Source organism: Suncus etruscus, chromosome 4 (assembly GCF_024139225.1).
Source record: "Suncus etruscus isolate mSunEtr1 chromosome 4, mSunEtr1.pri.cur, whole genome shotgun sequence".
NCBI classification, from domain to species: domain Eukaryota; kingdom Metazoa; phylum Chordata; class Mammalia; order Eulipotyphla; family Soricidae; genus Suncus; species Suncus etruscus.
In genome coordinates, this window is record NC_064851.1 from 167,864,917 (window position 1) to 167,890,491 (window position 25,575).

The 25,575-nt window shown below is 40.0% G+C and overlaps 1 protein-coding gene across 2 annotated transcripts in view; it reads right to left on the bottom strand.

The window, feature by feature from the left end:
- Window positions 1-1,905: 1,905 nt before the first annotated feature.
- PPP2R2B (protein phosphatase 2 regulatory subunit Bbeta) overlaps window positions 1,906-25,575 on the bottom strand; it is a 603,721-nt gene continuing 580,051 nt past the window's right edge. For both annotated transcript variants that reach the window (XM_049771455.1, XM_049771454.1), the window contains exons 7-9: window positions 15,672-15,841; window positions 7,141-7,232; window positions 1,906-2,622 (exon numbers count right to left, since the gene is read on the bottom strand). In XM_049771455.1, coding sequence (XP_049627412.1) covers window positions 2,343-2,622; window positions 7,141-7,232; window positions 15,672-15,841 — 542 coding nt within the window. In that variant the 3' untranslated portion in view covers window positions 1,906-2,342. The remainder of the gene's footprint in view (window positions 2,623-7,140; window positions 7,233-15,671; window positions 15,842-25,575) is intronic.

A 25,575-nucleotide genomic window follows, 5' to 3' on the forward strand; every position in this document is an offset into this window, starting at 1 on the left:
CTGATGTTTATTCTGACAGAAACTGAAGTGTAGGACTGGAATGATAGAAGAGTGGGTAGAGTAATTGCTTTGCACTCTGGCCATCCAGGTTCCATCCCTGGCATCCTAGATGGTCTCTAGTGCACTACTAAGAGTAATTCTAACTATATAACCAGGAGTAATCCCTGGGCACTGTGCCAGGTAGGACCCACAAAGCAAAAAAACAAAACAGAGATTATGGTAGATCAAGGACTTATATTTAATGTCAATGGCCACATTACTATTGTAATGTCAGAAAATTGGAGTGGTTCATTAAATGACTTTTCATGATTACTTCCTTAGAGGATGTGAAATCTTGATTCTAGAAAAGGTGACTTAAATAAGTTAAATTTTTTTTTAATATACAGAGGTTTGGCTGAAGCTTAAATGGAAAAAATTGTTATCTGTTTTTGACAAATAAAAGAATTGCCAAAGTCTGAGAGGCAGAGAGAAGTCCTGCTTAGCTGGGATCACAATTCTCTGATTCTCTGAATCAGAACTTTCTGACACTTCTTTGAGTCTCCCCTAAGAGTACTGCCTCTGGCCAGCATCCTGCCTGAATTCCCAGCTGGGTCTCATTATGTGTGCTGCCAACTTGGCTTTCCTTGCAGGGACTGCAAGGTGCACCAGAGAGAGTTGTGTCCTTGTCACACACGGCCTCTATTTTAACAATCATTTTTTTCTTTTTAATGTTCCTAGAACTGGGATTTTTTTTTAACAAAAGTGTCTTTACTAAGGCACAGAACTATTTTCTAAATATTTCCAAAAAATGCTGTTCAATAGGTATTAGTTTAGAATTGAGTTTTTACTTTCACTATTTTTCTCTCCTCCAAAACCAAATTGCACTTGGTGCTTCTAAAACATACACAAAAATGAGAGGGAAAAATTTTTTTAAAAGGAAAACTCTCACTTTGAGTCATTTGTGCCACCCACCAGAGGGAAGTTAGGAGCACTTTGTCACATGACTTGAAGGGGATGCTGAACTATGAGCCAGTTTTTGGGTGGGAGGTGATAATGGTGGTGATTGCCCTCCTCCCTAAGTCTTTTTCCTCTTCAATATGTCTGGATCCATTTCATCTCCGTACCAGTGGTGTGTCAAATAGAAGCTTCTGAAAGCTGTATGTTTGTATTCTCCACTAGGAGAAAGAATTAGCCAGGTATCAGAGGTTTATGTAAACTCTGCAGTGTCAAAGCTTTCTGATTCCTTCACTATTCCCTTTTTGTAGGCAGTGAGTCCTCAGGTCTATTTTTCAAGATGGGAAACTTATATTTCAGTGTTTTGATTGTTTTGACGGACCAGTTAGAGACAGTGGCAATGGATGGATGTATGGAAAGATGGATGAATAGATGGAAAGTTCTGGATGCCCAATACAGGAGAAGACCAGCCTTTCTTAAGGCAGGGGAGCCTTAAAGAGGGCAGAGTTCATTTATAAAAAGTAGCTCATAAACAACCAGGGCAAGGCCTTTCAATGGCAATACAATAAAGATACTGGAAAAGTATGATGAGAAAGAGCCCAGGAACATGGTAGCTAAGAGTCATTTGAAACAACAAAAAAGCAAGAGAAACAAAGCAGCAGATGGAATGTGGCCCCATGCAGCCTCATCAAGCCAACTCGAGCCAATGCTGAGCAGCACCATGTGAAAAATGTTCTCTGTTGCCCTCAGCATTCCCTGGGCTTCCTGGCCAGCTTCTCAGGGTGTTTCTATGGAGCTCACAATAACAGGCCTGGATGCCTGAGTGCCTGCCCTTCTCATTCTGTATCTTCTTTGCAGCCTGTGAAAGAACTCTGACTAAATGCCATGATTTTAAAAAGAAAATAAAAAGCCCTACAAGGACAGGAGGTGCTGGTGAGTTCAGTTTTTTTCACAAAACGAAGACTCTGAAAATAGAGTAAACATGTTTATTTTTGTTGATTTTTCTCAACCAAATGGAATTGCTTAATTAAAAAAAAAGTAATTTCTTTTCTCTTTAAATACTACAGACAACCTCATTTTATCGCAGCAGACACCTAGAAACAAAACACTGACCCCACTAGAGAAAACAGGGCAATAAGAGCATCAGAAATTCAAGTCATGTAGGGAATAATTACCATTAGTGGGCAGCTCCCCAATTCTAAACAGAAATGTTCCAGAACCTATTGGGTTTGACAAACATTTTTAGAGAACCAGGGAATTGGGAAAGTTGGACTGTTTTAAATTCTACTCCAATTGCTTCGGCATAGGAAAATCAATATTGATACATTAAATAAAGACCCAAAGAAACATTTAAAACTATGTTTGACTAGTATTCAGTATGTGAGATGATTAAGGAATAACCTGTCCTCCTAGTTAACCTTGTCCTGGAATATATATAGATTATTTGTAGCCGCCACTGCTATAATGTTTTCTGAAGGATGCCAAGCTGTATGCAAGATCTTTTTGCTAAAGTCCAGACTGTCAACACTGATCTCGTCTTTCCTTCGTTTGCCCCCCACGCACACTTTTCGTGGCTTCAGGATAGCCCGAGGTTTGCTGTTCTCCCTCGAGGCTTCAAGGGTAACATCACGCTTAGTGTTCCGGTCAAACATTCTGAAGAAGTTGTTGTAGGACCCTGTCATGATGACACTGCAAGGGAGAAGGAAAACAAGGAGTCACAGAATGTTCTAAGAGAGGCAGTAGGAAACAGCATCTTTTAGGATTGTTTGAGATACACTTAGGAGTGCTCGAGGGCTATTCCTGGGTCTGTGATTAGGAGTGAGTTTTAACAGTGCTTAGACTATTCATGGTGCTGGGGATTGAACCAGCGTTGGCTACATGCAAAGCAAACGCCCTACCTGCTCAAATAACTTTTTTTTTCTGGAGCAAATGGTATGACACTATAGATTTTTAAAAATTTGTTTACTTTTCGGGCCACACGTCTTGGAGCTTACTCCTGGATCTGCACTCGGGGATCACTTCTGACAGCACTCAAAGGACCATATAGGGTGCCGGGGATTGAACCTGGGTCAGCTCTGTGCATGAAAGCACTCTGCCTGCTGTATACTATTACTTTGGCTCTGGCACTATGGTTTTTGTCATCCAGTTTATGGCTCATGACTTTTGCTAAAACCAACCTCTGATCTTCCAATGGGTTCTTATATGAACAATTGATGTACTCATGCATCCTTTAGAACAATAAGCCCTTTGACTGGGCTTGGAAATGAAGACTTGTGCTAACCTTTGTTATTTCTGATTGCTAAATTTCTTGTGATCTTTGGCTCAGTAAGTGTGTAGCTCTAAGATGCCAGTTCAAACTATTAGGAGTTCATTTTTGTAACTTTTGTTTGTTTGTTTTAGGATATACCTTGTAGTGTTCAGGGTTTACTCCTAGCTCTATGCTCAAAGATCACTCCTGATAGTGCTCAGGGGACAATATATGGTACTGGGGATTAAACTAAGATCAATAAACAAGATCATGCATACAAGGTAAGAGCATTAACCTCTTGTTCTCTAGCCCAACAAAGGTGCATTTTAAAAGAATAAGTGGAGAAATCCTTGGTTGATTGGCAGTTGTTTCAGTGTCAGTTATCTTTTCTTGATCATAGTTAAATCAACTCAGGAAGCAGGAATGCCAAAAGCCTTTCAGAAACAAGGGCAGAATCTTTAAAGGTGAATGTTGAGCCATGATGACAGACTGAGGGGAAACAGTACTCCTGGGGTGAGGTCTGCTCTTGCTGCTCCAGGAAGGCTGGAATGGGTGGGTGAAAAGACTCCTATTTTTTGGGACTCAGTGAGGTAGAAGGAAGGTGACTAGGAGGGGACACATAGGCAAGAAATTTTGGAAACTTTGTCAGAAGCTTAGAATTTGTTATTGAGCTTTAAGAAACTGTGGATGAGGAAGGCACCTGCTGCTCCAGGAGTGAGCTGTAAGGAGCTTGCCAAGCAAACATCTGTCTCTGGAGTTATCCCAGAGAAGCAAGCAACTTGCACAAGTCATCACAGGCAAGTCCACATTTTCATGACCCCAGATCACAGCATTCCTCCTGGCCTGTTTGTATTTATCACCAGCAACACATGATTATTTCTTTTTCTTTTTTTCTTTTTCTCTTTCTCTCTTTCTTTCTTTCTTTCTTTCTCTCTTTCTCTCTTTCTTTCTCTTTCTTTCTTTCTTTCTTTCTTTCTTTCTTTCTTTCTTTCTTTCTTTCTTTCTTTCTTTCTTTCTTTCTTTCTTTCTTTCTTTCTTTCTTTCTTTCTTTCTTTCTTTCTTTCTTTCTTTCTTTCTTTCTTTCTTTCTTTCTCTCTCTTTCTTTCTTTTTTTGTTTTTGGGTCACTCCTGGCTCTGCACTCTGAAATCGCTATTGGCAGGCATGGGGGACCATGTGGAATGTCGGGATTTGAACCACCGTCCATCCTGAATCATGCCCTACTTACTGCTGTGCTACCTCTCCGGCCCTAGTGTAATTATTTCTCTAACTGTACCACCACTCTTGTGGAAGCTTCATATCGTGAGCCAGTCCTTCCAGCCCTCATCTCTATTGTCTCTGTATATTATTACAATACTGTCTTCTATTTTTCTTAAATCCCACAAATGAGTGAGACTATTCTGTGTCTATCTCTCATCTCATCCTCTGACTCATTTAACTCAGCACAATAGTTTCCATGTCCATCCATGTATAGGAAATTTCATGACTTCATTTTTCCTGATGGCTGCATAATATGTATGTATAATTACCACAGCCTTTTTAGCCACTCATCTTTTGTTGGGCATCTGGGTTGTTTCCAGATTCTGAAAAACCAGGATCTTACTTGGCTTATTTTTAAAAGTAGCAAATCTCTTTAAGGGAAAAAATTGCAACCTGATCTAAGCCTCAAATCAAATTTTCCAAGTGTTCTGTTATGGAAGGAATGTTCATCTGAGAATTAAAATGCAAACTCTATTTTTGGTTAATTTTTTTTTAAAATTCAAACTCTTGTCTCTATAATATGAAAGAGGTGATGAACTTGGGTGGAGGTGACATTTTTCTGTTAGGCCTCAGTTTCCATGACTGTGAAATAGGGGTGGAGACCTTCTAGATTATGGGTAGGAATATACTGGAAGATGTTGACAGTGTGACTAAGGTAGAGGGATACTGGGAACGTAACAGCTATGATAGAGCAGGATTTTTTTTTGGGAGGGAGGGTCACACCCAGTGGTGCTCAGGGGTTACTCCTGACTCTGCACTCAGAAATTGCTCCTGGGAGGCACGGGGGACCATTGGGGATGCCGGGATTTGAACCACTATTTGTCCTGGATTAGCTGCCTGCAAGGCAAATGCCCTATAGCTGTGCTATCTCTCTGGCCCCAAGGGATGGATGACTTAAAAATTTAAGTCATTATTTGTAATAACAGCCCAAAAGGAACTAAAAACTAGACTCAAAACTAAAACCAGCACATTTCTGTGTAATGGGACAGACAAAAATAAAACAGGTGTTCTGCTTTCCCTCATTCTGTCCTTCCACTAAATCCTGTTCAAGGACAATGCAGATCAGACACCTGAGTCAGAAAGCTAGATTTACAAGTCACACAGTACAGCTGCCACAGAGGGAATTTGTTGACACTCTGGTGCCAGAAATCCGAAGTCAGCCCTTTCTCAAAATACATTTCCCTTTCTGGTTCCTTGGAAACTGCTTCCTGTAAGCGTGCAGGCATCATGATTCTCTTGGAAATGAATTTTCTATCTTCTAATCTGTTGGCACATTGATAAATGTTCTTTTCCTTCCTGGCACCTTGACTTTTTTGGTTAACTCTGCCAAGAGGTTGTTGACCCATAGAGCTTGAAGAGATGCTACAGCTAAGTTGTCACAGGTAGGCCCAGTCTTCGGGACCAAACCTGAAGGCACAGTACTCCACCCACATCAGACTTCTTCTGACATACAAATGGCCCAACTCTACAAGTAATCCTGGGGAGATGCTAAGCCCCTGGAGTTTGTGATCACATAGATTGCACATGTAACAGCTCCAAATTTTACAGTACTGACAATAAGGAGCACCAAAAATTAGCAAAACTCACTAAATTCACTTAATGAAAAAAAAAACAGAAAACTTCAACTAGCACCATGTGAGATATAAATTAAGATTTTAAAATATAAATTCAATTATTTTGTGCCTGCTAAGAAGGTAGAGTTTGGGGGTTGTGGGCAACTGGGGACAATGGTAGAGAGGTCACACTGGTATTGGAATATTGAATATCTAAAACAATTGTATACTGAACAACATTGTCAATCACAGTGTCTAAGTCAAGTTTTAAAAAAAGGAGGTCAATGGAACTGAATCTTTATGGTTCCATTCTAGTTGCTTTGTGTTTTCTCCCCTCTATTCTGTATCAGTTGAATGCCAGGACCAGGTTCCCTACTCAGGGGAGATACCTTCTAGGTCTGCTCTGTAGAAGGCTCCTTTGACTAGTTGACCAAGAAAGTTCACGCTGGATCAGAGAGACAGTTTGTGATCACTAAAATGCTAACATTTGGCCATGCCAGAAGCATTGAGTTTCCCAGTACTATCAGGTGCTTTCCGATAAAGGAACAAAACACTCCTTGGTATGCAGCCCTTAGTTTTCCTGGAAATGAGAGAGTCATCTGTATTTGTCAAAGTAAAAATGAACTATTGGGAGGCAATCTGAAGTACTGTTGAAATCAAAGGCTTAAAACAGTAATAAATCACTGTGAGAGAAGGTGATAGATGATGCTGACTCAATTTCAGCTAATGAACCACTTGGGCCTTTGGCCCGGTTGACACTAGCAGCTTTAAGGGGTGATTTTTCCATCTGCAGTAACTCCAACTCTTCATGTGGCATGTTGCCAGTGGATTATTAGTGACCTTGATATGAGGTCTATTGACTTAGCACTGGGGGGCAGCTCATGAGCAAAAGGTAAGGTTTTCTTGTTGATGGTGGGTCTGCCTATGCAAGTCCTGAAGAGGAATTGAGCTTCACATCCTCCTTTTTTCCCCCAAGTCCAATAACTTATGGTTCTAATAATACACTCAACATATCCCAGCCAGGCCTCAGGCCCCAATTCTTTGCCCTCATTTTGTTTGCAACCCTATTTAGAACCTAGGAAGATCTCCCATCTTGCAGGAAGAAGTTACATTTCTGGAAGATTCATCAGCCACATAGTCTTTCTTACCTGTCTGACCCATTCCATACACATTCAAATTTATCAAAAATGCAATCATTTTCATAGAGGGAACATAACTTGCTGCGGAGGTAGTCATGTACCTAGAAGAGATGGAAGCACACAAAGAGACTGAGTTATAAAGAAAAAAGAGATGATTTTGGTTCAGGATATTTCAAAGCTTTTGTGCAATTTGGGAGGGAGGGCTTCAGGTCATGCTCAGCCATGTTCAAGGCTTACTCCTGGTTCTGTGTTCAGGGACCACTCCTGATGAGGTTAGGTGACCATATGTGGTACTAGGGATTGAACTGTGGTTGACTATGTGCAAGACAAGCACTGTAACCCCAATGCTATCACTCTAGTTCTTTGATATGCACTCTTAATTTTTGGTATCATGTTCCTGGAATTCAATGAATCTAAAACACAGATGAGATGTGGCTTCTTGGAGCTATTAGAGATTAGTTTAGGTTAGTAAACACTTCCTTATATAGCCAGTATGGATTAAACAAGTTTGTTGATCAGGCTGACTAATGAATAATAAAGCCAGGATGTTTGTTAAGTAGTAGAATCCCTTTTTTCCTTCTTGTCTTTTTGGGGGCAGTGCTTTGGGATTATTTCCACTTTACTCTGTGCTTGGGGGTTGCTCCTGGCAATGCTCTGGGGATTATGTGATGCCAGGGATGCAGAACTATCTCCCCTTCTTCAAGAATCCAAGGATTATTTTCTTTCTTTTTTTTCTAGTGAAGCAACATCGTTTTTATTGAAAAAATTTACTTAAAAAGATGAGAGAGCATAGAAAGAGAAGAATAGGGGCCAGAGAGACAGCATGGAGGTAAGGCATTTGCCTTTCATGCAGAAGGTCATTGGTTCGAATCCCGGCATCCCATATGGTGCCCCGAGCCTGCCAGGAGTGATTTCTGAGCATAGAGCCAGGAGTCACCCCTGAGCACTGCTGGGTGTGACCCAAACCCCCTCCCCCCAAAAAAGAAAGAGAATAAATGTTTAAGAGAGAACTTGGACTTTTTCAGAGTGAAGAGAGCAGAGGAAATAAAGTGCATGATCAAGAGAGAACAGAAGATTATCCAGAGTGAAAAGCCAAGGATTCCATTTTCTAAACTGACTTGCCAACAAGCATTTGAGGACATTATTTAGTCTTTTATTTAAGGCATTTATTAAATGCTTATGCTCTTCTTAGAATAGAGCAGTGAATACAATCCACTTGGTGCTTTCATTGTGGAATCACACATGCTCTTTATTCTGTGTAAGGAAGATATTTAGATTAAGAAAGGACCCCTATGTCTGCTATAAAGGGGGCAGGAGAGAGGAATTTAAGGAGAGAGGAAAGAATACCAGCTAAACTTTGATGATAGATGATGTACAAACTTGAAACTCAAGGGTGGGCCAAGTGTTTTTTTTTTTTTAATTTGTGTCTTGAGGTCATTTCCTACAGTGCTCAAAACTTACTCTCATGGTGGTGCTCAGGAGACCATAGTGGTCTAGGGATTGAACTCAGGCTGGCTGTATGCAAAGCAAGTTTCTTATTTGCTATACTTTCTCGGCCCCAGGGGGCCATGTATATTTTTCTTATCACTCCATAGCCCTCACTTTAGGAAGAATGATCTACAGAGAAACACTGAACCCAGTTACTACTTCTGAGTTTGATTCATTTCCCTAATTTCCATATATGCCTGAGCTGCTGAATGTAGCTGGAGAAAATGACCCAAACATTTGTCAACATTCATCGACTTGAGTGACCCTTTGTGAAGTCTACTACTTTGCTCTATTCCCCATTGTTCTCCTACTAATAATCTATCTTCTTATTTTACTAATGAGTAAAAATGAGCGTGACCACACACTTTAGATATATCTTTCCCATGGCAGTCTGCTGGACAGCTCTCTTGCCTTGACATCATTACATCACATTCTAAAATGTTAGAAAATAAAAAAGACTAAGCAGCACTATCCTCTCAAAGGAAAGATCCAGGCATATCAACATTGTTCTATTCACGCATCTTCTTATTGGTTCTCCTTGCAAACTCTTATTTGGGCAGCATGCATAGTTCTAGCTCTGAAGATTACTTACCCTTACCTTTATCCTCTGGTTACAAGAGCATTATGTAACCATTTGTCAGGGTTCCTGCTTTAGTGTTCTGATAAGAGGATTCAGGGCATCATTAGATGGGAAGGGGAAGGCTTGTGTTCTGGACTTGAGTCTTTGCTATTAATGAACTCATTATCTTTCCTTTCCTCTCCTGCCACTGGAAGTGATTCAGGCTTTTTAACTACCCCTAAGCCTAGTGTTAACTTTTTTCTGTTTGTAAAGGTGAAGCTCTCTAGTGCTTTTTAAGAATCTCAGAGAAAGAATGACCCAATGTTGAAAAAAGGACTTCTCCTTTTGTTCTGTTTTGCTTTACTTTTGGGCCACATCTGAGATTATTATGGTTCTGTGTTCAGAAATTAATCCTGGCAGATGTAGGGGGATAATATGGGATGCCAATGTGTGTCAGCTGCTTGCAAGACAGACACTCTACTGGCTGTGCTGTTGCTCCAACTCCAGAAAGGACTTATTATTAATCAGGGTAAATCTTAAACAGTGGGTACCAATGTTTTTCTCTAAAAGCCTAAATAGTAAATATTTATACTATATCTGCCCTAGAGCCTCTGTTGCAGTGATTCAATTCGACCAGTAACTGCAGGTAACACAAACACATGTTTGGTTCCACATTCCAATAAAACTTTATTTATTGAAACAAGTGAAGACAGGAACTGGTCTCTGATATAATTTGCTAAACCTGTTCTTAACTATTTTCTTCCTCCCCCTATGGAACTTGAACCTAGACTATTTCTTTGAAAGTGAGAAGGAAGTTAAGGGCATTGACTTGCTCATTGAACTACTCTTCTTGGTTCATAGACCTAACCCCAAGAGTTCTCTTCCTGGGGCTGGCTCAATAGTATTGTGGGTAGAGTGTTTACTTTGCATATGGCCAAGTTGGGTTCAATCCCCAGCACCTCACATGATCCCCCACGAATGCCAGGAGTGATTCCTGAGCACAGAGCTAGGAATAAGCCCTGAGCATGATTGGGTGTGGCCTCAAACAAAACAAAAAGAATTGCTCTCTTCTAGAAAGCCAGGTCGATTCTTGTTTTTTTTTCTTTTTTTTGAAAAAAATTTTAAATTGCCTTTGAAGTATGTAATAGAGGCAGAAAGAGAGGATCTTTAGGGTAAGTTTGCCAAACTGGGAATTAAATCATTATCTAATGGAAAACAAATTGATGTGCTAGTTTTATTCTGTTGTTATCCTGTCCACAGCTCACCTACATTTTGGAGGAAAACAATGAGCACAACATATCTCTATTTTCATCTTTATATCTATCTACTCTTTCTTCTTATCTGTTATGGAAACTTTTAAGGCAAGACACAGATGTGAAGTTTCCAAGAAAATAGAAACATATTTTGTGAACAGTTGGTTAAACAGATTTTTATAATCTAGTATGTAAGACTCTTAGCCTAAAAGAATTTGTAATATTTTAAGATAGGAATAGAATATTACTTTATTCATTAGAATCACCTAATATTTTGTTTTAATATTGTTTAGAAAATAAGAATTGTATAGGTAAAGTAGTATAGAACAGTAAGGATTAAGTGATATTAATATCTGGCTACTTCTTCCTAAAATTTTTCTGATTGCCCACCATTTTACTGTCTTATAGAACTTCCATGTGTGAAAAATAAAGTGTCATTTTGATGTTTTGGAAGTGCAGATCTATAGTAAAAATCACATCCCCTTTTCTGGGGGGAAGGGTGCACTGAAGGATGGCGTACATTTTATGACTGAAACCCAGCAATGAACAATTATTGCTTAAATAAAGCAATAAAAACCCATTTATCCAAATCCCCATAAATTCACACACACACACACACACACACACACACACACACACACACACACACACACACACACACACACACATATATATATATATATATATATATATATATATATATATATATATATATATATATATATATATTTTGGTGACACCCAGCAGTGCTCAGTCTTATTCTTGGCTCTTCGCTCAGGAATCACTCTGGGATCAGATGGAGTGCTGCAGGACAAATCCCAGAGGCTGATGTAAGGCAATCACCCTGCTTGTTGGCCTCCCAAATTTTTAAAAGATAAAGTCAGAAATAACCTAAAGGAAATTTAGTCCAAGCCACTATTTCCTTTCCAGCAGCTAAATTTTAAGAAATTATTGCCTATCTTCAATTGAGGGCATCTGAAAGAAAAGAATAGCTGCTAAGAATGTTGTTGCACTTAGATTCTGCTGCTTAAAAAATTAGGCAAACAAAGTTGTATTTCTCTACTGAAAAGGAGAATAAGAAATTGAGACACATGTAGAAGGAAGAGAGCATTAAAAACATCCAATTTGATGCTTCTTTATTTTGTTACTATTATATTGTTTATGGTTTTCCTGACTATAAATTATGTCTCCCAATAGAGTATTTTTTGTTATGTATTTGTTTTGAGGCCACACTTAACTATGCTCAGGGGTTACTCCAGTTATGTACTCAGAGATCACTCCTAGCCTACTCAAGACATCATATGGGATATGCTGGGGATCCAAATTGGGTTGACTATATAAGGCAAATGCCCTGCCAGCTGTACTATCTCTCTGGCTCTGCAGAGTGGTTCTTATGTTTTTTAGCAATGTTTTTTTTTTTTTTTACTTATTATTGATTTCTTGGCCATACTCCTGATTTTATGCTCAGGGACCACTCCTGGAAGTGCTTAGGGATCATATGTGGTGCTAGTGAGCCACTACCCCAGGTTGACCACATGCCAGGTCAACCTATCTGCTATGTTATCTCTCAGCCTCATGTAAAAGTACATGTAAAGTACATGTAAGTACATGTAAAAGCCTGGGCTTGTATCATTAATGAATTGTTTGCTCATGAGGCAAGGTAAATTCTGTCAGTTCTATTGGTTGACAAACTCTACTCAGGTAGTAAATATTGTTGGATGTCTCTGAACCAGGGTCTTTGTTATAGTTGCATAAAAGCAGCCAGAGATGATACATGAAAGAAGAGGTGGGTCTGTGTCTCAGCAAATCTTTCATTCTGAAACCAGATCTGGACCAATTTAGCTGGAAAGTTAGTATGAAAACCCGTTCTGTGGGAATACTTAAAAATACCAATTACATTTAAGCCTCTAATTTCTTATGCATGGAAAGATACTGATGATCTATGTATAAAAATAAGTGGCAAAATTCTTCCAGTCTAGAGCAGGTATTAGGAATCAATTACACAATTATTTCCCACTACATTAGACCCTATTTTCCATCTTTAACACAGTATATATATTTAACTGACTCCAATTAATTTTTAGCATTAGATGGTACACTTTAACATAAAATGTTGTGGTATTTTTATATCAATGCTATGATACCAATTTATTAATATTCTACAAAGATTTTCAAATCAAGCAGTTGAACATGATTTTAATCTTAAAAATGTTATAGCTATGTTCACTTCACCTATAAGGTGCTGCTTCTCCTGCTTCATATGATGTACTGAGTAAGGTTTCCACTCTTTGAAGTTATGCCTTCAAACAGAACTTCCTACCTATAGTCAGAAAGTCTTCCAAAAACCTCAGCATCATTTCAGGTAGCAATTCTAGCACCTGTTTTTTTCAGTCATAAAAGGGCCCCTGTTATAATGATAGCTGCATCCTTTAAGATTTTACTAATTACTCAAATCCATTTTCCTATTGTTCTCTCTATTTGTAAAAATTTCCCTAATTACCCTCCCCGTATGACACACCTGGAAGTGCTTAGTTGTTACTTCTGGCTCTTTGCTAAGGGATCACTCCTGGAAGAGTTTGGAGACTATGTGGTGCCAGGAATTGAATCTGGGTTGGTTACATATAAAGCAAGTGTCCTACATATTGTATTATCCCTCCAGCCCTGTACAATCATATTTTTAAACATTAACTTTAACAGACTTTCTGTTTCCCTCCTTTGTACTTATTCAGTAAAATAGCATCACTGGGTAAAAGTGATTTTCTGCACTGTACCTGTTGTCAGGAGAAATCTATGAGCATATCAATTTATCTTGCTTGAAGTTGAGGATCAGAGAACCCAGCATCATTTCCCTAGTTATTCCACCATTGCGAATCACATTTTCTTTTTTTTTTTTTGTTTTTGGGCCACACCCATTTGATGCTCAGGGGTTACTCCTGGCTATGCGCTCAGAAGTTGCTCCTGGCTTGGGGGGACCATATGGGATGCCGGGGGATCGAACCGCAGTCCGTCCTATGCTAGTGCTTGCAAGGCAGACACCTTACCTCTAGCGCCACCTTCCCGGCCCCGAGAATCACATTTTCTATTTCCCCTTCCTTTTTGCTCAGCTGATGACTTTGTTTTACTGAGAAAATGGCAATAAGACAAAACACTTTTGGGAGCTCCCTTTTTGATCACCCCACCAAAAAAAAAATCTTAGAAAAAAATTTCTGTATTTGTATGGTGGTACTTGTTCTACAAATTTGTGTATTTTAAAAGGGCATGACTATTTCTCCATTTAATTTTACTTAAACCAGGATTAAGATTTACCCATCTTAATCTTTGCTTTCATTGTTTCTTGTTTCTTCCTGTCCTTTCTACCCAAAACTGTGGTCTTTTTTTACTCCATGGGCTACTCCTGGCTCTGTGCTGAGGAATCACTCCTGACAGTTCTTGGAGGTACAATATGGGATTTGGGGGGTAGAACCCAGTTGGCCAGTTGAACTCTGTGCAAGGTATGTATGTTACCTGTTGTATAATCTCTCTGATTTTCTCTTCTAAGTAAACACAGTGCATAAATAAAGTAATTATTTAAAACAAATAAAAATAATTTGAAACACTGCATTTTTTATTCCCTGAGTCATTCTGTCTGCCAACCATTGAGCTAAAGCTGAAGTCAAAATTCTACGTGCCATCTCCTCTTACCCCGCATACTGTGACCTTTACAGTCTATCCAGTCCAGACTCTCCTCTTGCCTATTATATACTTTAATCTATTTGACCAAATGACAATAAGTAACATGCAACAAAAACCAAAACTCAGGAAGGGAGATAGTACAACGACTTGGGCACAGTCCAGGCATGTTGACCTGATTCCTGGCACCACATACTTCCCCAAATATTGCTAGGTACAGCCCTGAAGGCCTCTGAACACTGTCAGGTGTAGTTTTGGAGGGTCTAGAACAGCTGGGTTGGCACAAGTATTCTCAGCACAACAGGGCTAAGCATCATGACATCTTTGGGTTATTCCATGAAACCTATGTCCTGGTTGGCTGAGAATCACTGGTGCTTCCTGAGCACCCCTTAGGAGTCTTCTCTACTCCACAAAGACAACAGTAACAACCACCACCCCAATTACAGCTCAGAATGTAATTTCACATGTGAGATCTGAAGACTCTCCATTTGTATCTATCATAATAAACACAAATGACCCAATCTGCTCTTCCATGGCTCACATCTTCAGGCTCATCATTTTACCTCTGGCTCTCAAGTTCAAGGCACGGAGAACTCTTTTCTGAACATATCACACCTCTCTCCATTGCAGCCTTTTTTATTTATTTTTAATATTTATTTATTTATTGTTTTAGTTTTGGGCCACACCAGGTGACGCTCAGGGGTTACTCCTGGCTCTATGCTCAGAAATTGCTCCTTGCTTGGGGGATCATATGGGATACCAGGGGATCAAACGTCGATCCATCCTAGGTCAGCCATGTGCAAGGCAAATGCCCTTCTGCTACACCACCACTCCTGCCCCCAATGCAGCATTTTTAATATGTAGTAAGAATACACATTTCCTGGCAACTCGGACTCAGCTAAGAAAATCTTTCTCATCAAACCAGTGCCAATGGCATTTTTTTGTACATCATCTTTTTTGTTTGTTTGTTTGTTTGTTTGTTTTTGGGCCACACCTGGTGACACTCAGGGGTTACTCCTGGCTATGTGCTCAGAAATCACTCCTGGCTTGGGGACCATATGGGATGCCAGGAATAGAACCCAGGTCCGTCCTGGGTCAGCCACATGCAAAGCAAACATCCTACCTCTGTGCTATCATGCTGGCCTATCTTTTTATACAGTGATGTATCATGGCACACCCATCCCCTGATCCTTCTTTGATTTCTATCCTTTACACCAGGGGCATGGTCTTGTTTACCTTTTTACAGAAGCTACTCCACTTTAAGTGCTCAATAGACAAGGATTAGATTGATTACTAGTCCCTGGACACATACTTTACATGCTCTGCATCATTCTTTGCAGTGGAGTCTGACTTGGAAACACACAGAAGTAGTCCTCAATCTTCCTCAATATAGGTGAGTGGGGGGTTGGATTGATAGCACACTAATAGGAACATTCATTCTCCAGCATTCCATATAGTCACTCAAAACTGTCAGGGGCAATTTTTGAGCACAGAGCCAGGAGTAAGTCCTGAGCACTGAGTGTGGTTCCAACTCACCCCACTTCCCAATATAGGTGAGTAGAGACCTGTACCTGGTAAGTCTCAATGGGGCGATTTTCCATGTTGAGATCCCAGACTTTAACGGTCAAATAATCTCTGGTCATGATATATCTTCCACTGTGGCTAAACTTCACATCCGAAATTGAAGAGATAATTTCAGAGAAAAATGACCTGTTGCTTGGATCTTCTGGCTCTTCAAAAACTGCAGAACAAAAACAGGAAATGACAGTCAGTTCATCCATCATATTTTGACATGCTTGGTGTAGAAAACCAGTATCTTTCTGGGAGCAGGGCTGTTACATGCAGGATATAATCACGTAACTTAGCAGAGACTGAGAGCTTCCTGGTTGTCCTTGGCTTCTTTTTTTTTTTTTGTTTTTGGGCCACACCCGGCGGTGCTCAGGGGTTACTCCTGGCTGTCTGCTCAGAAATAGCTCCTGGCAGGCTCAGGACCATATGGGACACCGGGATTCGAACCAACCACCTTTGGTCCTAGATCAGCTGCTTGCAAGGCAAACACCACTGTGCTATCTCTCCGGGCCCTATTTTTTTTTTGGCCCACACCCAGCAGTGCTCAGGGCTTACTCCTGCAGTGCTCAGGGCTTACTCCTGGCTCTGCACTCAGAAATTATGCAGGAGATCGTGGAGACCTATCTTCGCAGGTGTCTGTGAGGATTAATCTTTCCTGGAAGTGTTTGGATCAGGGTAAAAGGAACAACTGTAATGAGCATAAGTGGAGGTGTGTGTAAGGCACGAGATCATAGGAGCTATCAGCTAGTACACAGATTTCTAGCCTCCCTTCTGGGTTGTAGTTCAGGTACACTACTTAGTTAACCACATGACATACACATCCTCAGCCTAAAGGGATATCATTGGCTGCTAAATGAGATGGCCAGCAGCCAGCTCTGGTAGCTCATGCAGACCAGAATATGAAGAGTGGGCCAGGAGGTAAAGGATTGTTCACAAAGAGACAGGAACAGGCTTCAAATGGCGTATGGTGTTTTGAATTGCTCTGCAGATATTTCTTCTGCAGAGGAGCACAGCTGGCTCACTGCTTCATTTGAAGACAGGGTTGACAATTTCCCCTGTAAAAGGGACACAACTGGCAATTCTCCTATAGAGTGAGGCAGATGGTAGTTCTCCTTTGGAGAGATGCAAGCAAGAGTTTTTCCCTCGGAGAGAAAAGCCTTGTGGATTGAGATACTGGCAGAAATTTTTTCTATACAGTAGACACAGTCAATTTTGCCCAATGACAAAAATGGCCATTGATTTACCCATAGAGGGGAAGAATTCACATGGATGAAAAAAATGCCGGCCTCTACCCAGCTGAGGATGGTGAGAGAAGTTTAAGATTCACTTAGTGGCTACTGTACAGTCATGAATTCAATGACAGAGATTCTCCACCTGGGTTGGAGCCTTGCAACTTAAACCCTCTTAAGGCTCAGAGGACTGAGAACTGAAAAACAATGTTCAGAGGATCAGCCTTTGCCATGTCTTTCATTATTCAACCACTAATTGTTCAACAGAGAATAGTATAGAAACATGAAGCATAGCATCATGGAAAATAAGTAATTAATTTCTAAGAGATAGGTCCTTAATCTTGCATAATTGTTTTTAAAATACTCCTATATCCTGGGGGTCAGAACAATGGTACATTTCTGGGTTGATCCCTGGTATTCCATATAGTCTCCTGAGTCTGTTAGAACTAATTCCTTAGTATAGAGCCAGGAGTAACCCCTGGATACTGCCTGATATGGCCCCAAAACAAAAATAGAAACAAAACCCCAAACAAAAACCCCAAAATATTCCTACATATATAACATAAATCTTCCCTGATTTTTGATGGGGTTACATACAAATAATGGAGGTCAAAAATACTCTTTCCAGCCCGAAAAGTCTATTTTATAATAAAATGAGGAATATCTCAGATACTGGTATCATGTAGACACAAAATGTGAAGACAAATGTCACAGTATCAAAAAAAATCAGGCTGGAGCCAGAATGATAGTAAAGTGGGCAGGATGTTTGCCTTTCATGGCTGAAATAAATTTTATTTCTTTTTCTTTTTTTTGGTTTTTCGGGCCACACCCATTTGATGCTCAGGGGTTACTCCTGGCTATGCACTCAGAAACTGCCCCTGGCTTGGGGGGACCATGGGACGCCGGGGGATTGAACCGTGGTCCTTTCCTTGGCTAGCACTTGCAAGGCAGACACCTTACCTCTAGTGACATCTTGCAGGCCCCAGATTTTATTTCTAACACCCTCCCCCAAGAACTTCCAGGAGTAACTTCTGAGTGTAATGTCAGGGATAATTTCTGAGCAAGGCTAGATGCGACCCCAAACAACAACAATAACAAATCAGGCAACTCACTACACAGTAGAGTATTGGTTGATATTAAGACAATGTTTTCAGCTTGGGAGCTGGGGTTCATGGTGGCTGCCCAGTCTCATGAGGCTGTATATCTCTACTCCAGGAAAAGAAAATAAAACTCAGTAGTTTCCACTGAATAGACAAAGCTTTCAAACATCACACAGTCACAAAATTTAAAGTTAAAAATCATAAGGGGAGTCCCCCGACCCAGTTTCTGAGGCTTCAGGCGACTGCTGACGTAGGGGACCTCCCCGCCCCCGCCTCCGCCCCTTTCCCCGATCACGTTCCTGAGGCTTCTGGGGCTGGCAGACAGCAGTGGACCTTCCTCTGTCTCCGCCCCTGCCCCACTGTCTCTGCACCCCTGGGACAGGACGGGAACTACAGGCGGGAGGGGTTTCTGGCAGAGGCCTGGAGGGGGCGGAGCTCTGCTGATTTCCACATGGGGAGGACAAGAGAGCCAGGCTAAACAGCGCCCTCCATCATTGTGGCCAGGTGCGCGGTACTGACTGGCTAGCAGCAAGAGGGCGGAACACTAACCAGCTCCCACTAGAGGCCGACCTTCAGCCAGCTCACCCAACAGTCTGACCCAGAGCTGCATTCCAGAGAAGGGACCCAGCCCCACACGACAGGGAGCAAAAACAGGCCAAAATCGGAAGGCAGTGCTCTCCAAGCCACACCAATAAATGCATAAAAACATGGCTAAACTGAGGAGAACCCTAACAGCTGGAGATACAGAGAGAACTCCTACTAAGTTCCCAAGTCCACCAAAACTCACAGATCCAAGAGATGAAGATTTAAAAGCAGCCATGAGAAAGGAAATGCAAGTCCTGATACAGGAAATGAGAGAATCACTAGCCACCGAGTACAAGAAATCCATGGAGGAACAAATTAGCCAAATGAAAGAAGATCTGATACAAAACATGAGAAACTCCATACAGAAGGAAATAAAGGAATTAAAAGACACAGTTAAAAGCTATACAAGCAGAATCACAGAGTTGAAGAAGCACATAGCAGTACTCGAAGGAAAACTGCAAACCCAAAACGACCAGAAAACCTACAAGGAAATAAGAGGCAAGGCATTGGAAGGAAAAGTCCAGTACTTAATGAACAAAGACAAAAGAAATAATCTAAGGGGAGGAAATAGGGAAAGGAGAAGAACAAGTAGTCAGGGAAGTAATAGCAGAAAACTTCCCCACACTCTGGAAAGAAGCTTCAGTGCAAATCCAGGAAGTGAAAAGAGTCCCCAGTAAAATAGACACTAATAAACCAACACCAAGACATATAGTAACCCAAATGGCAAAAAACAAACAGAAAGATGAACTCCTTAAAGCAATAAGGGAAAAAAAACCTCAAGTACAATGGAAGGGACATAAGAATCAAATCAGATCTCCCATTTGAAACCATTCAAGCAAGAACACAGTGGAATGAAATATTTAAACGACTGAATGAAAGAAATTTCCAGCCTAGGGTACAATACCCAGCAAAACTATCATTCATATGGGATGGTAGCCTAAAACATTCTCAAATAAAAACGATCTTGCATTATTTGTGCAAACAAAACTGATTCTAAATGGTCTACTCAAGAAGAACTACATAATCCAAACCCCTGATTGTAACAACAACCACCCTACAGAACACAACTGCACAACAGCCCTCTCTGTGAATAATCTTCCTAAATGTTAATGGACTAAACTCTCCAATTAAAATACACATAATAGAGAACTGGATTAGAAAACATAAACTGGACTTCTGATGCCTGCAAGAAATACAATTACAAGTACAGGACAGGCATAGGATTAGAATAAAAGGATGGAAATTAATTTTTCAGACCAATGAAAAACAAAAAAGAGCAGGGACAGCCATTCTTATATCAGACCAAATTCCATTCAACCTCAAGAAAGTGAACAAAGACAAAGAGGGTCATTACATACTAATCAGGGGTACACTAACTCAAGATATACTAACCCTGATCAATATTTATGCACCTAATGTAGAGTCAAAATATATGTGAGGCAGTTGCTCACTAACCTGGAAAAAAACATGAAGGGAAATATGATAATAGTAGGAGACCTTAACACTCCACTATCACCACTGGACAGATCCACCAAACAGAAAAATAGCAAAGAAAAATTAGCAGATTTAGGGTTAATAGACTTATATAGGGCCCTCCACCCCCAGAAAACAGAATACACATTCTTCTCAAGCCCTCAAGGAACCTTCTTCAGAATAGACCATGTATTAGGATACAAATCTAATCTATATAAGACCACAAGTATAAGGATCATTAGAAGCATCCTATCAGATCACTATGCAACAGAGGTCAAAATTGACTGCAAGAAGAAGCAATGGAGAAAAACTAGTACCTGGAGATTAAACAATATGCTGCTCAATAACAGCTGGATCAAAGAGCAACTCAAGGAAGAAATAAAAAGATTCCTTGAGACAAACGATAACAAAGAGACAACTTGTCAAAATTTGTGGGACACAGCAAAAGCAGTAATTAGGGGGAAACTCATAGCAATACAGGCCTATATCAAGAAAGAGGAAAATGACAAAATCAACTGTTTAAAGGGTCATCTCAAGGAATTGGAACAACAGCAGCAAAGAAATAAAACCACAACCAGAAGGCAAGAAATAATAAAAAACCAAAGCAGAAATAAACAACATAGAATCTAAGAAAACAATACAAAAAATTGAGACCAGGAGTTGGTTTTTGGAAAAAATAAAGAAGATAGACAAACCACTGGCAAAAGTCACAAAAACGAAGAGAAAAAACGCACAAATCAGTAGGATCACAAATGAAAGGGGAGAGATTACAACAGAACCTCAAGAAATACAACATATCATGACATCATACTATAAACAACTATACTCAGTTAGGCTGGAGAACCCAGTAGAAATGGACAGATTCCTGGAAAAATACCATCTTCTGAGACTGGAAAAGGAAGACCTAGAAAGCCTAAACAGACCAATCACTTCAGAGGAAATTGTAGACGTAATTAAGAAACCCCCTAAGAATAAAAGTCCAGGATTTACAGGTGAATTCTATCAAACATTCCGAGAAGACTTACTACCACAGGCTCTTCCAAACCATCGAAAAAACAGGAATCCTCCCAACTTCTTTTATGAGGCTAATGTCACACTCATCCCAAATATGGCAAAGACACCACCAGGAAAGAAAACTACAGACCAATCTCACTAATGCACATAGATGCAAAGATACTCAACAAAATCTTAGCAAATGGAATCCAGCACTTCATCAAACAGTTTATACACCATGACCAAGTGGGTTTTATCCCAGGAATGCAAGTTTGGTTCTACATATGCAAATCAATCAACATCATACATCACATCAACAACAAGAAAGACAAAAACCACATGATCATATCAATCGATGTAGAGAAGGCATTTGACAAAATCCAACACCCTTTCATGTCGAAGACACTCAGTAAAATAGGGTAAGAAGGAACCTTCCTCAAGATAGTTACAGCTATCTATGAAAAGCCCACAGCCAACATTATCCTTAATGAAAAAAAACTAGATGCATTTCCATTAAGGTAAGGAACTTGACAAGGCTGTCCACTCTCTCCACTCTTATTCTACATAAACTTAGTCCTAGCAATAGAAATCCGGCAAGAGAAGTGAATCAAAGGAATCCAAATTGGGAAAAAGGAACTCAAACTATTTCTTTTTGCAGACAATATGATGATATACATCGAAACCCCTAAAGAGTCCACAGTAAAAGTCCTAGAAAGAATTAACCAATACAGCAAAGTGGCTGGCTACAAAGTCAATACACAAAAGACAGTAGTGTTTCTCAAAGCTGAAGAGAGAGATTAAAAATACAATTCCATTTAAAATAGTATCAAACAAATATTAGGTACCTAGGAATCAACCTTACAAGGGAAGTGAAGGACCTATACCAGGGAAACTTCAAAACACTTCAGAAAAAAATTGAAGAGGATCTAAGGAGATGGAAGAACGTCCCATGCTCATGGGTAGGTAAAATCAACATAGTCAAAATGACTATCCTACCCAAACTACTATATAGATTTAATGCAATCTCTATCCAAATTCAGACATCATTCTTTAAAGAATTAGAGCAATCAATCACAAAATTTATCTGGAACGACAAAAGACCCAGGATAGCCAAACCCATATTGAAAAACAAGAAGCAGGGTGGCATCTCTTTACCTAACCTGCAACTATAATATAAAGCCATAGTGATCAAAACAGCATGGTACTGGGACAAAGACAGGACCTCAGAACAATGGGTCAGAACAGAATTCCCAGACATAACACCCCAGATATATAGCCAAATAATATTTGACAAAAGAGCCAAGAACTTGAAATGGAACAAAGGAAGTCTCTTCAACAAATGCTTTTGGTACAACTGGATAACCACATGTAAGAAATTGAAAATTGACCCATACCTCACTCCTTATACAAAAGTCAACTCAAAATGGATCAAAGACCTTGAAATCAGACCCGAATCTATAAAGTTTATTGAGAATAAAATAGGCAGAACACTCGATAACCTATAAATCAAAAAGGTCTTTGAGGATGGATCACCAATGGCAAGAACTCTAGCATCAAACATAAACAAATGGGACTACATCAAACTAAAAAGCTTCTGCATGGCAAAAGAAACCCTACTTAACAAAAGAAGACAGTTAGCTGAATGGGAAAAAATCTTTGCACTCAACATGTCAGATAAAGGGCTGATATCTAGACTATACAAAGCCCTTCAAAACCAAATAAAACCATAAAAATACGGGGATATGAAATGAATAGAAACTTCTCTGAGGAAGACCGAAGAATAGTCAACAAACACATGAAAATATGCTCACCTTCACTCATCATTAGGGAAATCCAAATCAAGACAACAGTACCACCTTATACCAGTAAGGATGGCTCACATCAAAAATAATGGCAACAATCTCTGTTGGCGGGGTTGTGGTATGAAAGGCACTTTCATCCACTGCTGGTGGAAATGCCCTCTAGTTCAACACCTATGGAGAACAGTCTGGATAATGCTAAAGGAACTCAGAAGTGAGCTGCCATTTGATCCAGCAATCGCTCTCCTAGGTATCTACCCCCAAGTCGAAAGGACATTCATCCCAAAGTATGTGTGCACCCCACTATTTATTGCAGCACTCAGTATAATAGCCAAGTCTTGAAACCAACCTCGATGTCCAACAACAGATGAGTGGATCATTAAGATGTGGTATCTATACACAATGGAATACTACATGGCAGTCAGAAATGATACGATCACAGACTTTGCAGCAACATGGATGTACCTAGAACACATTATGTTAAACAAAGCAAGCCAGAAAACGAAAGATAAACACAGAATGATAGCACTATTCTGAAGTACCTAGAATAGGCACCAGATATATAACCAAAACCCCACGATTAAATAACAGGATGTAACAGGATAGAAACCTCAAACACTGTAATAATCACCATATACTGGGAAGTAGAGCCAAAAGAAAGGGAAGAGAAGCAACACGATATACACAGTATATCATAAAAAAAACCAGCAACAGCAGAAACAGCATCGTAGAGGGAACAGGTATGTAATTATTGTTTTACTACAATGACCCATAATAATTTACTAGGGATCTTATACAGGAATACAGGTAAAGATTATGATGGGAAATTATTGACTCCAATGGAAACATTTCAAAACATTATGGCTTAATGCCTTAACCTTACCACATGTAAATTAACCTCTCAGTTTTTCTGCCCATAGGGGTTCCTGGATACAAAGGGTGAACATCCTATGGTGGTGCTGAGTCACACGAGGCACCATACTCAGCTTGCAACATGAAAATGTCCAGATATAACTCTTTAACATACCCTTTATCTCTAGATTATGCCTTCTTTTAGGACCTGAAGTGCATGACCAGCCAGACCACCGAAGCAACAACAGTGACCTACAGATTTTTACTACAGGGCTAAGCATTGAACATGTTCAAGCAAACTAACATGCCCTTGCTCTGTTACCCTCTCTTCTCATTACTTTATATTTTTTTTGTTGTTTAATTGTTGGTTTGTTTTGTTCTATTTTGTTTTCCCTTTTTTCTTTCCTTGTCTCCCTCTTCTTCCACCTTCTTCTCCTTATTACCATCAGTTCAATCCATGTCAAATAAAAATCACACCATTACCTCCTCTATAGGAAAGGAAAGAAAGCTGATATATAGAGTGCTGCAGACAATACTGCAAAGGGTAAACCCCTATATAGATATACCTCACTAACACACAATGGTTAGTACTTGAGACACGAAACCTATACACATCCAAAAGTTGATCTATTAGTTTTCTTTCCTTACAAGTACTATACCTACCTATCTTTCTGTACTCAGCATATCTCTTGCCCTCCCCACTCTCTACATTAATATATACTTAAGCTAACTTCTATATGTTTATATGGGGGCAGGAACACACAGAGATAGGAATCCTCCTTAAGAGTTAAATATAAACCACAAACAATCCATACCTATATAAACCCTCCCATGTATTATCCCCTCCCCCCCCTCAGAAACATGACTATCCATTCACCCCTTAATCCAATCCCCGATATCCCCACCATGTTATAACTCTTCACCCTCAGTTCTTAACCCATTAGGTATCAAGACCAACCTCCTACACCAACGAAGCAGTACCCAGTTCCCAAGTGAAGAGACACCCACTCAAACTCACACCTCGTTACCGGCAAGAAAATACAACCAACACCCCGACTGACTCATGCAGTGTGGCCCTCCTAATCACCTCTCCCTATTGTGGACTATGGCCTAATACCAGATTAGCTCCAAAAGGACTCCTATTGCAAGAACTTTACCCAAGACCTCCCTGTGTGGAGCCCACACCTCACGAAGAAATCTCAAAAGACAATGGGGAAGCCTATTCTATCATCATAAGTATAGACCTATATAACACTACTTCATACTGTTTCTCCCCAAATGTAAAGTAATCTCCTGTATCACTTTCTCCCTTTTTCTTTCTTTTTTCACCCTTGCTCATTTTTAATATTATTATTATTTGTTTTGTTCTACTTTTTGTTTTTTGATTTGATTTGTTTTGTGCTTCTTTTGGGTCACAGCTGGCGGCGCTTGGAGGGTGCTGCTGGCTCTGTGCTCGGAAGTTGCCCCTGGTGGGCATGGGGGACCATGTGGGATGCCGGGATGTGAGCCACCGTCTTTCTGCAGGAAGGACAGACGCCTTGCCTCCAAGCTATCCTTCACGGCCCCCCTTTATTCCTTTAATTATGTTCTTTATTTAATCCTTTTATTTTCTTTTAAGAAACTGTTTTTTCTTTAGATATGTCTGAGCATATATATTTTTAGTTTCTGTCATGGGTCTGTTTTCTTCTCTCTCCACCCCCAAATGCACCAGCAATATAATGTAGCACCACTTCTTCCTGCAAAGGCATATTAAAAATAGGGGAAATTTTACGTGTAAAAACAAGCTCTTATCTACAAGGGATAAGAACTTATACTTTTTACAACACAGGGACATCTCCCACCCTGAATGTATGTCATGTGGATCCAACCTAGACT